General features: G+C 35.1%; 1 protein-coding gene across 2 annotated transcripts in view; it reads left to right on the forward strand.

The window, feature by feature from the left end:
* Positions 1 to 14,666, forward strand: part of PTEN (phosphatase and tensin homolog) — a 91,734-nt gene that overhangs the window by 42,815 nt on the left and 34,253 nt on the right. The window contains exon 3 of one of the 2 annotated variants that reach the window (XM_027111936.1): positions 8,611 to 8,655. The exons of the other annotated variant lie outside the window; for it this stretch is intronic. Coding sequence (XP_026967737.1) covers positions 8,611 to 8,655 — 45 coding nt within the window. The remainder of the gene's footprint in view (positions 1 to 8,610; positions 8,656 to 14,666) is intronic. 2 annotated transcript variants of the gene reach the window in all.

Genomic DNA, 14,666 nt, shown 5'->3' on the forward strand with positions numbered 1-14,666 from the left:
ACAGGATCAAGTCTAACCCTGAAAGGTAGAGGGTTAGACTCTGGACCACCAGTAACTTCAAAGTAATAACTGAGTTTCTTATGCCTTCTAAGAGTCAGTATAAAGCTTATCTTGCAACCTAGATTTTTTCTCCTCTACTACAATGAGTTCAGTAGCATGGTGTTAATGTATAGAGCATCTAGATTGAGTTTTGCATTTGATTTATGTAATCTTGTCTTCTTCAGAGTTGAACATTGCATAGTATATTAATTTGTAGAGTGTGACAACTTGTGTAGCAAGTATATGTAAACATTTATATGTACTATATTTCATGAAGAAATATGAAGGTCAGTTTTGAACTTGCTTTGTAATCACTGACTTTTTTTTTTTTTTTTTGGCTGAGTTGGGTCTTTGTTGCTGCGTGCAGGCTTTCTCTAGTTGCAGCGAGTGGGAGCTGCTCTTCATTGTGGTGTGCAAGCTTCTCATTGCGGTGGCTTATCTTGTTGTGGAGCATGGGCTCTAGGTGTGCAGGCTTCAGTAGCTGTGGCTCGCAGGCTCAGTAGTTGTGGCTCGTGGGCTCTAGAGCGCAGGCTCAGTAGTTGTGGTGCACGGGCTTAGTTTCTCCACGGCATGTGGGTTCTTCCTGGACCAGGGATCGAACCTGTGTCCCCTGCACTGGCAGGTGGATTCTTAACAATGAGCCACCAAGGAAATCCCCAATCACCAACTTGCTTAATTGGAGTGTTTAGTCCATTTATATTTAATATAATGAGTAATATGTTTTATTTAAGACAACATCTTTCTATTTGTGTTTAGTTGTTCATTCATTCCTGTTTCATTCTCATTCTCTCCATTCCTCTTTTTCTGTCCTCTTTGGGGTTAATAGAATATTTTCAGGTATTCAATTTAAATTCTTCTATTGACTTTTTATTTGTATGTATAAATATATATATATTTAGAGTTTGTTCTAGGTATTATAGAACACATTCTTAGCTTATTACAGTTCCCATTAAAATATAAGAGCCCTACAACAGTAAAATTCTGCTTGCCTCAATTTTTTGGTATGATTTTATATCTATGTGTGTAATAAACCCCAGAATACAGTGTTATTTTATTTGCTTTAAACAGTCAGTTGTCTTTCAGTGGAATCAAGAGAAGAAAAAGATGTCCTTTTATATTTATTCCTATATTTACTATTTCTGATGCTTTTTGTTTCTTTCTGTAGACTCACTTTTCATCTGGAATTAGTTCCCTTCAGCCTGTGGGCAAGTCTGCTGGCGACAGATCCTCTCAGCTTATGTTGATTGTTTTTGAAGGGCATTTTGCTGGATATAGACTTCTGGGATGGCTTTTTTTTTTTTTTGCTTTTCAGCACTTCATTAGATTTGATGAGAAGTCAGCCATTATTCAGACTGGTATTCTCCTATACATAATGTGTCTTTTTCTTTGACTCCTTTTGTTTTTTTCCGTTTGTCTTTGGTTTTCAGTGGTTTTGATCATGATATGCATAGTGTGGTTCTTTTTATATTTGTCTTACTTGAAGTTTATTGAGCTTCTAGTATCTCTAAGTTAATGTTTTACACCATGGGTGGGGAGTTTCCGGCTGTGATGTCTTTAAAATTTTTTTCAATTTCTTTCTTCTGTTCTTCAGGTTAGATAATTACTACTAATCTTTGGTCAAATTCATATCTTTATTTTCCAGCAAATATTTATGCATAACAAACCACCTCTAAACATAAATAGCATAGACCATTTATTTATTTTATACTCACAGATTAAGTGAGTCAGGAATTCAGACAAGGCATGGTGGAGGTGGCTTGTTTCTGCTCCACAGTGTCTGGGGCCTTAGTTGGGAAGACTCAGTGACTGGAGATGAGTTGGCACGTTGGGGGCTGAATCATCTGAAGGTGTTTTCACTCACATGTCTGGTAAATGCAGTCCTTATCTGGGTCTTTAGTTGGGCTGTTGGCCGGAACCCCTATACTTGGCCTTTCCATGTAGGCTAGTTTGGGCTTCCTCATAGCATGGCAGCTTGTTAAGAATGAAGTGCATGGGTAAAAGTGCATGGCATTTTTATGACCTAGCCTTAGAAATAGCTTTATGTCACTTCTGCCCATACTGTGTTGGTTGAGGCAGTCACAAAGGTGTGCCCAAGTTCAAGGGGGAGGGACCATAGACCCCATCACTTGATAGGAACAGTGTTAAGGTTATGTTGTATGAAGAGCATGTGGGATGGGAGATGTAGTCATTCTTAGAAAATACAATCTGCCACATCTTTCTTCTGCAGTTCCCAGTCTTCCATTAAGACCATGCAAGTAGATTTTTTTCTTTTCAGATACTGTACTTTTGAGACCCAGAATTTCTGTCTTTTATAGTCTCTGTGTCTTTGCTGAGATTTGTCTTTTCATTTGCTATAATCATTTTCCTTTACATTCCCATATATATTTATAATAGCTGCTTCAAAGTCCGTGTCTGCTAATTCTAACATCTGGTTTGTCTTGGTGTTGGTTTCCACTGACTGCTTTTTTTCCCTTGGTCATAGGTCATGTTTTCCTGCTTTGCATGTCTAATAAGTTTTAATTGTATGATGAATGTTGTGGGTGATATGTTGTAGGGAGTCTGAATGTTAATTTAAGGGTGCTGAGTTTCATTTTGTCAGGCATTTAAATTAATGGTTAATCTTCTTGTATTATCAGGTTTGGTTTGCTTTGTTAAGGCAGGCCGATTTGAGTTTTGTCTTTTGTTCAGGGCATGATCCTTACTCCTAACGTGTGGCCTTTCTGGGTTCTCAGCTGAATACGTGAGTTCCTCAGTGAGGTCTCTCCACTCTGGCTGGACCAGAACTCCTTCTCCTAGAGCTGTGCTATCTCTGGTGTCATCTCCATTATGCTTCCAGATTCTGCACATATGCAGCCCAACCCATGGCCAAGGCCCTGAGGTGAATTTCCATACACACTTCGAAGTCCCTCTGTCTGTTCATCCTCCTTTTTCTGCTACCCTCTTCCACAAACTCTAGCTGCTTTACCACCCAACTCCAATCTCTGCCTGTATACCTCAGTGAAACCTTTGTTCCATTTGTGCTACTTCCTTCTGCTGTGTCAGAAAAGAGTCTCCAACCTGAAAACAAGGCAGCCACGGGGTAACCTCATGTTTCTTTTTCCCTAGGGATCATAAGCCCATGCTACCTTTTGTTTAGTGTCTCATACATTTTGCCCAGTTTTACAGTTATTTACAAGAGGAAAACTCCTGTACCAGATACTCTTTAATGGTCAAAAGTATATACATGCTCCTGTAAGAAAAATTTTAAGAGATGGCCCCTTTATATTGAATGCCAGTATAAAAAAAGATTTTTAGAACAAAGTTATTTAAGGCCTATTCATAATAGAACTTTAATCTGGTTACAATAACTTTGCTACTGTATAATAATTTATAATGTTCAAATTTTGCTTTTTACTGAATTTTACCCATATATTTGTATTGATGTTCTCTAGAAATGGCAAATAAAGTGAAAATTTTTATTTTATTCTCTCTCCCTCACTAATGGCAGATATTCTTTCCCAGTCTCCAACCTGTTTTAATAGCCTTAACATTACCCCTCAACAAGCCACTACTAGTTTGACACCTATTTACCATCTCTAATGTATTTCCATTTTACTAGGTCAATCAGTATTATTTTGTGGGATATTTAATTTAATGAAAGGTTACCCTAATAGATACTTTTCTTTTCTAGAAGTGAAGTGATTTTATTTTTAAATGTGTGTTATAAGGCATCAAATGAGGCTGTTTATTTAGGAAGCCTTTAGTACTTCCTGAATGGAATGTAGAAAAATAAAGGATTGGGAAGCAGAAATTCTTAGCAGTTGTGCCCATAATAAATAATACTTGAAAGTTAAAAGAGGATAAAAGTTGGCTTTGAATATACATTTTAGACACCTAGCTAAAGTAACATATGACGTGTCCTGATGAAATTGAAGAATAGGCTTTCCATGGCTGGAACCTCTAGGAGGGATTTAAAGAGATAACACGTTACCAGCATTTTAATGAATTGTTTCTGTTTTGTTGACATCATTTCTCACTGATGTTAGATTTGTGATTTTGGCATACAGTGTGTGCCAATAATTTCTTTTTTTTAACATCCTCAGGACAGGCTCAGTATGAATGAAAATATAATTAAGAAAAACCTCATGAGTCTTTATAAATAGGAATTGCATGAATCATTAAAACTAATTATTTCTCAAGGAGGACTGTTATCACATTGAAAAAAGCTTTGATCCTTGTTTTTTCTACTTTAAAAATAGTATATGAAAATATTAATTTTATGTAAACTCTAAAAAATACTGTTTAAAAGAACCTAGACTTTTAATGAAGCTCACTTTTTGGAGGTAAAACATAGTGTGATATAATTTCATCAGTTCTTACTTTTTTGGGAAAATACATTAGGACAGAAAACTTTTTTCTTTTGAAAGTAGTATGTGCTTATGTTTTAACAACAAAATTGTAGAAGTAAATTGTTGAAAGTAAATCATGAAAGCCTCCATCTTGCCCTGAAAACCCAGGATAGCCACTGTGATCATTTTGGTATGTGTTCTGTCAGTCCTTTAGACTCCAGTTTAAGTGTACGAAGGGCTGCCACATGTGAATAGTATTCCTTGGAGATGGGCAATGGGATGTGTACATACCTATTAATATAGTATTGGTTTATGTATTTAGATTCAAAACATAGTTACCAGACTCAGAATGAACTAAAAATGAACTGTTAATTCTCCAAAATACCTTTCCCCCCCCTCTGCTCACATTTACATTGTAGACTGTCCGTGAGAAAATTGTATTTTGTAGATCATTTTTTACTTATTCATTTTCTCTCAGAAGAAACCTATGGTGGAAGATATGGCAGGTAGCAATGAGTTGTTGTTTATTAAATTTTATGATCACGGTCCTTCAAATCATTTGTCTATGTTTTGGTTACTCTAATTACCCATAATATTTACCTAAATTTCCAACCAAATTAAAATAGAAACTGAGAAAAGTCTAAAAGTATGTATAAAGCTTCTAGAACAAAACATAGAGAATATCTTTATGAATTCTTTATGTGTAGGGGAAGATTTCTCAGAGAGGATGCAAAGTTCTAAACAAAAGAAAAATTTGATATATTGGATTTTATCAAAATTTAAATTTGTTGATTTTCAAAGCACAATATTAAGGAAATGAAAAGGCAAGTCATACACAAGGAGCAAATATCTGACAAAGGACTTATACCCAGAATATATAAAAGACTCCTATAAATCAATAATAAAAAAGACAAATAATCCAGTTGGGGGAAGAAATGAGCCAGTGACTTAAACAGACATTTCAAAGAAGAAAGTGTAAAAATGGCTAATAAACAAATGAAGGACTAGAATTTTAAAAAGCTGACAACACCAAATATTGATGAGACTGTGGAGCAACTGGAACTCTTAAAATGTTGGTAGGACTGTAGAATGGTATAGCTGCTTTTGAAAACTGTTCAGTAGTTTCTTATAGAGTTAAATATGCACGCACCCTGTCTCCTCTGTGACCCAGCAGTTCTACTCCTAGCTGTTATTTACTCAAGGAAATGAAAGCATATGTCCCCCAAAAGACTTGCACGAGAATGCTTATGCACTTTATTCATAATAACCCCAAACTGTAAACATCCCAGATATCCATCAAAGGAGAATGGATAAACAAATGGTGTTATGTTCATGCAGCGGAATAATAGAATAAAAAGAATGAACTATCCATACATGTAACAACATGGGTAAATTCGAAAAACATTAAGTGAAGGAAATCAGTTTAAAAAGAATGCATATTACATGATTACAATTACATGAAATTAAAGAACAAGGCCAAACTAATATATGGTAATAGTAGTAGCTACCTGAGAGCTTGGTGGGGCTTGACTGTAAACGGGCATGAGGGAATTTTCTGGGGTGGTAGAAGTGTTCTATATTTTGATTAGAGTGGTTGTTACAAAACTTATAGAATTGTACACCTAAGATCTGTCTATTTCACTGTATGTAAATTTTTACCTCAATTTAAAGAAAAGTCCAAAAGTAAAAACTGAGAAAAAGGTACAGGAATATAGAAGATAAAGAGGGTGGAACAGACAGGAGTGAAAGGGTCTGTAACAAACCACTTTTTCCTGTAGTATATTTATAGCTCAGTAGAAGTCTGTAGCAGAATCAGTGCGTCCTGGGTTGGTTGAAGTAGTGGGTTAAAGCAAAGAATTATAAAAAGTTACACATACCTTAAATATTTACTTTAAAAAAGTTGTACACATGAAATACTAAAATCAAATAGTTCTATAGGGTTTATTAACAACCACTGCCACAAAAAAAAAAAGGTAGTTATTTTCCTTTGTTTCCCTATGCCCTGTGGCAAGAGTTCTTAATCGTAGGCCATGCACCTTTTTGACAGTCTGGTGAAGCTTATGAACCCTTTCTTAAAATGATTTTAAATCCATAAAATAAAATTCATAGGATTATAAATGTGCCTGTTATATTAGTTTTGGTTATAATTGTTATAAAATATTTTAAAACATCTATATAATAATAGTTATTAACACATTTAAATCAAATCTGTTGGCAGGTCTAATGACTGTTAATTTTTGCAGTGTTGATTGTAAATAATATTTTGATATCTTCATCAACTGTAGTATGACATATCAGTTAGTGATAAAGTTATAAGTACTGCTTGTATTACTGTGTAACATAATTTTTCACATTCAAGTTTATGGACTCTTTTTTTCTTTCCCTCTTAACCCAACCACATATTTTCATTCTCCCATTCTTCCAGTAGTATATTGTAATTTTGGTTATATCAACATTGGGTTTTTATGTCATTATGACTAGATAAATGTCATTCATAGTTAAGCAATACAGTATATTATAACTGGTTTTTCCTACACATTTTGTTTTCCCTGGATTTACAATTCTCCCTCTCTCCATCCCTTCTTCCCTCCTTTTGTCTCTCTCTCTTTCTCTCTCTCTCTCGGTTAGTTTCTACATTCTTAACTTTAATTCATCCCTAAACTTACTCCTAGTTGTATAAATATATATGTTTGAGCACATTTTTTATTATATCAATTTCATCTTCTCCAGGAACCTTCCGGTCTGCCCTAATCTGGATTAGTCGTTCTCTAGGCTTGCTGTATGACTGTCTAATCGAGATGTCCCTTCACTATTCATTCTGGGGATTCTCCTTTTTCTTCTCATGCGTTGGATTCTTCAGTTTCTGGAACTTGTCATCTTCTTTCACGGTTTCCCACCCTTGTTTTGGTGGAACACATCTTGTAGTAACTTCCTGAGAGAGAATATGTGGAAAGCAAAATTATTTGAGACTTTGCTTATTTTAAAATGCCTTTATTATATATGTATTCACACTTGTTTTATAGTCTATCTTGGTATGGAATTCTAGGCTAGGAATAATTTTAAGTCAGAAGGTTTTGCCCAGTTGTTTTCTAGCTGCTGGTATTGCCATTAAAAAGGATGATGTTATTCAGATTCCAGATTCATTTTATGAAACATGTTTCCTCTCATGCAGCTAGGATCTTATGTTTATGTCTTCAGCATTCAGAAATTTCAGTGAGATATGTATGCCTTTATTTGGGTCTGTTTTAATATTGCTGAATACTTATTATACCCTTTCAGTTTGGAAATTCATGGCCTTCAGTTTTGGGTATTTTTCTTGAATTATATCTTGGATTTCTTCTCCTGTGTTTTCTGTTTTTTTCTCTGGGATGCCTATTCATATGTTGAATCTCCTAGACTTTAGATCTTCTAAAATCTTCTCTTCTGTTTTCCATTTGTTCTTCTATTTATTCTATTTCCTCAGCCTTATACTTTTCTAACCCCTCTATTACCTACCTTACAGGATTAAACAAATTTGTATGCATAAAGTATTTAAAATAGTGCCTGGCATATAGTAAGTGTTGGCTGTAATTGTAGTTGTTTAGTTTCTTAACTAATTGTTGAGGGGAGAGGTCTTTGGTCTTTTGATGTATTATTTTGACGTATTAGCTGTATGACCTTGGGCAAGTCCTGTAATTTCTTTGATACCTACCTCTCAGATGTTTGTGAGCATCAAATGAGAATATGTATGTGAAAATATTTAATAAACTTTGTACAGAGCTAATAGTTATTACTTGCATCTTTCAAATATCAAAAGTTTTTAGTTTGAAAGAAAATGATGGCTGAATTTCCAGGATTATCTTTAAGATTTCTTGATTGCATGTGACTATTTCTCACAAAACTGTATAAGCTAGGTAAACTTGAGCTAAATGCTAATGCTGCTTTTTAAAGAAGTTATTTCTTAATACTCAATCTCATTATGTTAGGCTGAAGAGAGATTATGAAAATATTCATTTTATGAAGAGCTATGGCTTTACTTCAGATTGTATAAATCTGTGTAATGTAATAATTAAGAAAGACCTGATTACTAGTTTAAATCCATGGATAGACTATTTATTGGAGTTTATTTATTTTTCTTAAATGATATTTGAGATTAGGAAAAATAGAATCTGTCTTTTGGTTTTTCTCAATAGTAGTAATGTAATTTCAAATGTTAGCTCATTTTTGTTAATGGTGGCTTTTTGTTTGTTTGTTTTGTTTTAAGGTTTTTGGATTCAAAGCATAAAAACCATTACAAGATATACAATCTGTAAGTATGTTTTCTTGTTTGTATGCTTGCAAATATCTTCTAAAATAACTATTGAGTGAAAGTTATTTCCTTGTTAGAATGAGGTAAAGATATATTTTGACAGAATTGTATTCCTAAAACAATTAGTTCAAGAAGTCTGATTGAGAGCATTGTTAGGTCATTTAGAAAGTGTAATGATGAGGTAAAACAATGTTGGCACAGATTCATGTTACTTGATCTGCTTTAAATGACTTGGCATCTAGCCCATCTTTGGGCCCATAACCATGTGGTAACTTGAAGTGTAATTCACACACAGCTTCTGCTAAAGCATTAATGCCATCTTCCATGGAGGGATGCTTCTACAGTAGACATAATTTTATTCTGTGTCTCTAGATCAATTGATTGAAAAAGCTATTAGCATATTCTCTAACTGTATATAAAATAAATAAGTTAACTAAAATTGTTGAATTGGGTGGTTTCTCTTGTCTGGGGCAGGGATGTAAGGATTGCCTCTTGATTCAGCTAGCTGACCTTATCTTTAACCTTTCATTTTTTCTTTTGACTTTGTGAGTAGAGGTGTAAAATAGAAGAAGAAGGAAAGAAAAGTGTGAAGAAAATATCTTATCATTTTTGCTCTTGACCATTTTTTCCTTCCCAAAATATTGACCATTTTCTAATTAAAAAAACAAATTGTGCATAAAATGTGTTATGTTTCTACCTGGCTTTTATTTTTCCTATGTGATATGTATAAATTATGCAATGGAAAAAATTTTAATCTAAAGTTATGTATGCTAATTTACTGTTATAATTTCTGTAGAGTTTATTTATCAAATGTAAGAACAAGGATTTTTTCTGCATTCAGTGGGCTTTCAGATACTCACCAAAAAAATGAAAGATTCTCTGTGCCTTATTGGCTTGTGGGATGTTGCTTTTTTATCTTTAATTTAGTGATCTTTGTACTCTAATAAGACTTCAGAAGACCTGAGAGTGAAGTAGACACTAGTATTCTATCTCTTAGTGAGTTGTCACTGATTTCCTCAGATGAACAAAGAAGCAAACATTTATTGAGGGCTTGCTACATGTTAGACATTCTACAACATTTTGTTAGTGCAGAGGTGAATAAGATGTAGTTCCATTCCTCAGGTAATTATAGTCTAATGTGAAAGGTAGACAAAGTATTATAGAAGAGGTAACTCTTGTATAGAAGAGAGCTGTGTAGACAACAGTCAAAATAGTGCATTGCACCCCGTAGGGAAGGTTTCATAAAGAATGGCATGTTTGAGCTGGGGTGAAAAGAATCATAGAGGTTGACCTGAGGCTTAGGAGGAGGGGAAATGGCAGTGCAGGCAGAGAGAATGGCGTGTAAGAAGCTTATTGGCAATAATATTGTCTAGAATATGGCAGATAATCCATTATGGTCAGATTCTGGTGTGTGTGTGTGTGTACGGTGTAGTGGTAATAAGTAAGATGAAAGAAAGTAAAAGGTGCTGTAGAAACTTAAGTTTAGGTGGGTTCCAACTTAACAAATGATCTGTGCGAGTATCTTTCTCTTTTCTGGATTAACCTCTCCTACAAAAACTCTTGTTACAGGTGCCAGAGTGTTTCTGTGGAGGAAAATAAAAACCACAAAGTTTTGTAGTTTTTGAACAACTGGATTCAGAAGTTAAGTTTCAAACAAAAAACCAAACAGGACATGAACTGTCAAAAGCTGGAGTCCACTAAATGAGTCACCTCAGGCTTAGACTCTTAGTACTGGGCATGTAGAGAGTCCCAGACTCTCTACTAAAGATAGAAAGATACTAAAGACAGATTCTGCCTTATTTCAAAACTTTATTTGAGTTTAACATTATATCCAAAGAAAGGAAAGGAAATTCTTTTCATTCCTGTATGCAATGGCTTCCTGCTTCTAGAATTTAGGGCTCAGGTTTGTACTGTCAGTATTGTGGGTCACTTGTGTTATTATGGTTAAAGTTGGCATTGGTATCTAGCCTGGAGAGTTGATTGCCTATTTGTTTTTGTATATCCAAACATCGGACCCCCAAGTTAATGAACTGTCTCATTATTAGTTGAGAGTAGCTTTTGGTGCACATATTTTAACTCCCTTATTCCCCCATCCATTTAATGGAATCATAGACTGGAAAGTACCTGAAAGAGAACATTTAGTCCAACCTTCTCATTTTACTGATGGGGAATCTGAGGCCTAGAGAAGTTAAGTGAGTTGAACAGGGTCACACAGGTACATATGGTAGCAGACCATCCACTGTTGATGCCAGTATTCCCTTTCTGTTTTTTTGTTTGTTTGTTTTAATCACCGCAAATTTTACTTTCTTCAGAAGTTTCTAGAACTACCAAGTTGTAGCATGGTTTGATTTCTGATGTCACTTTTCAGTCTTCTTTACTTTTCTACCTCTGTTTGTATTTCTGGCTCTGGGTAAGTGAGTCTGATAAGTAGCAGATGTTTCTATTTTGTTTCTTTTATTTTTAGGATATTAATTAGATGTGATGTATGTCTTTGCAAACATATGTAAATGGAAAGATCTTAAAATATTTGCACTTGACATACCTGTATTTAATAGTATATTAAACTTTTTATGGCAAATATGACATATGTGGGTGAAGAAGAGTTCTTAATGTGGACTTTCTAATAATTGACTGTAACTTTATATCTCTATTATCAGGCATTCAGTAAGTTATTTTAAGAAAGGACAAAATTAGCCTCATATCATTAACCAAATTCAGGTATACTTGGTGAATTACTTAGTACATTAATCAGTTCGTTTTATGCAAGTGTGTGTACTTCATTTTTGTATTTTCCTCTGTAATCTGTCTTCTGGTGGGGGTAAGGGGAGGAGGGGGGAGATAGGGTATAAAGATATACTATAGTTCTTGCCTTTGAGGAAGTTAAGTGTTCACTGGATACTAATTTTTAAAAGGTTGACTATATTTCATGGTATATTCTATTTGACATACAGCTATGCATCAATTTGTGGTAAACCTTCAGCTGTTGTTAATTTTTATCTATTAAGTTTTATTTTGTAAGATAGGGATAGCTCCATTGAAGAGAGTAAAGAAGAGACCTACATGCCTAGCTGATTCTATGACGAGTCTCATTTCTCTGGAAGCATTTCCTATTAATCTTATCCCTTTCTTCACTTTCTGTCTACTGCTTCATAAAAGCTCTCTTTCAGTGCATCTTTATTTCTCTTGTCTTATATAAGCCAATATGAGGTGATGATTTAAAAAAAGATATCTTTTGAGTTCTAGTTATAAGGAAGTATAAATACACTTGTCTTAGTCAGATCCCATTTACCATTCATGTATCTTTAATTTTGGTTTGTTGAAAGACTTGTCTTATCACTAATATACCATAAATTTACAAGGGACTCTGTGTGTGTGTGTATGTGTGTGCAGTTATCAGAGAAAGTTTGTGTTTTGTTTTTTTAAATTTTTACAATTTATTTATTTTTGGCTGCGTTGGGTCTTCGTTGCTGTGCGTGGGCTTTCTCTAGTTGCGGCGAGCGAGGCCTACTCTTCGTTGAGGTGCACAGGCCTCTCATTGCCGTGGCCTCTCCTGCTGCAGAGCACAGGCTCCAGGCATGAGGGCTTCAGCGGTTGTGGTGCACAGGCTCAGTAGTTGTGGCTCGTGGGCTCCAGAGCACAGGCTCAGCAGTTGTGGCGCCTGGGCTTAGCTGCTCCACAGCATGTGGGATCTTCCTGGACCAGGGATCAAACCTGTGTCCCCTGCATTAGCAGACAGGTTCTTAACCACTGCATCACCAGGGAAGCCCCATCAGAGAAGGTTTTAATTAAGAGAGTCTTTTTCCCGTTGCGGAGCACAGGCTCTGGACGCGCAGGCTCAGCAGCCATGGCTCACGGTCCCCACCGCTCCACGGCATGTGGGATCTTCCTGGACTGGGGCACGAACCCGTGTCCCCGGCATTGGCAGGCAGACTCTCAACCACTGTGCCACCAGGGAAGCCCCATCAGAGAAGGTTTTAATTAAGAGAGTCTTCTTTCTTACCCGACCAACCACTCCCCAGATCACTTTTATCACTACCAGGCGCAGTATATGTTTTCACATACTCCCTATCCATACCTGTAGATATTTTCACAATTTTTTCATGTTTTCATTATCACTATTTATTGGTTCTTTTATGCCAAATAATGCTCTTGTTGGAATGCTGACTTTGACTAAAATTTGTTATTGTTTTGTTTTTTAAACTTCTATATTTTTTATTATGCGTGGAGTATGGAACAATACTGAAAAAAGTTTGACTTTTGTAATCAGAGGTGCTGGGCTCTTCCATTTACATATCGTGGTTTGGGGCCAGTTTTGTAATGCTCTTCTAGATTTTAGCTTTCTCATACATAAAATGGAGACAGTATTAACTGTTAAATGATTGTGAGGATGAATTTAACAACATGGAAACTTTGTAAGGTATGCACATCTAATAGACATTTAGTAGCTCATTATTTTCACTTTCCCTCCATTTTTTTCCTCTTAATAATATTTGAGAATCAGTGTATGAAGGCAGTTATCAGCAGTGTTTATCAAGCCAAACATTTTGAGCTGCTAAAAATGTACAGGAATTTTAGATAACTGAAGCTGTATGAAACTCAAAATGTTTATTTTTTATTGTGCTCTTATGAGACCAGTTTCTTAGAATTGTTTCCTGGTATATACCTCTCCCCTCACCTCGTAAGCCCTATTTTACATGATTCCTTATAAGATATTCCATTAAGGATTCTTCTCTATTGACCATACTCCTCTTTAACCTGTACCAAAGAAAGTGTAAAACGTTACTATTTTCTTGGTCAGTTCTCTTCTTTCTGCCTGTCATTTTTTTTTTTAATAAAAGCGAGTATGAAATTATTTAGCAAGGATGCGTATATGTGCATATGTCATTGTTAAATAAATTTTCTTTCTAGCAAAACTCAATATACTAAATTATAGTATGCTAAAATGAAAAAGCTTTGTTTTCAGCAATATTATGAGAAGCTGATTTGTTTCAGGTCTGACCAGTTAGAAATTAGTGGGTTGCAGTTTGCTTATAATTAGTTCAACCTTCATGCGGATTTTTTTTTATTTTTGCCGCACCACCTGGCTTGTTGGACCTTAGTTCCCTGACCAGGGATTGAACCCAGGTCCTCGGCAGTGAGAGCACCAGGGAATTCCCAACCTTCATGTGGATTTGAGTTTAAAAATTGTTTAAAATAGATGAACTCTACAGATATTTCAGGATTTCTAAATGTAAAGCACAGGTCCATAACCTCTTATGTGAAATTCTTTGGGCTAGTTGTGTTTCAGCATTCAGAATTTTTCAGTTTTTAGAAAGGTAACATGGAAGCATATATTTTGTATTGTATAACACCCCAGTGGGATTTGGAACAGTACCTAGGATAAAATGTTTCACTCTTTGCTGTAAGTGTATTCCTATTAATTAAGGAGTACACATTCTCGTAAACTCAGATCAAGTTCTGCTGCAATTGAGTTTGCCATACAGTTAAGAGAAAGTTTCAGATGCTTCAAAATTTGGGGATTTTGGAATGGTAGATTCAGAGGCTATGGACCTTTATTTGTTTTAAAATGCTAAGTTTTTATTTTAAATAATTTTTTAAATATCTGGTTTGGTTAGTAGTTGAACGTACCAGAATGCTGCTGACCACAAGCTAATGTATGGAATCCCTTTCTGAGCCTATTAATGTCTATAAACATGGCCTATTAATCATGAGTCAGCCAGTGCATGATAACAAACGTGACTACTATTAAAAAGACAAATTTTAGCATGCTGTAAGTAATGCTAAGTCAACATTACTTTTTTCTATTCTATATTGATTTTACTTACTAGTCTTTCATTACTCTCAGACTTTAATTAGAACTTATAACCTGAGAGATTATTGAAAAAGATGACCTTTGGCTTCTCTAAAGAGAGAAAGATCTGGTTAAAAGATGTAGTAAGTGTTGTGTCTGAGTAGGTTAGCATTATTCAGTTATTCTTTACTTTTCCTTTGCCCTTATAATTTTACTGTTT

This window comes from Aethalodelphis obliquidens, unplaced genomic scaffold, assembly GCF_003676395.1.
Source record: "Aethalodelphis obliquidens isolate GAN/ISIS:26980383/991018 unplaced genomic scaffold, ASM367639v1 scaffold11, whole genome shotgun sequence".
NCBI lineage: Eukaryota > Metazoa > Chordata > Mammalia > Artiodactyla > Delphinidae > Aethalodelphis > Aethalodelphis obliquidens.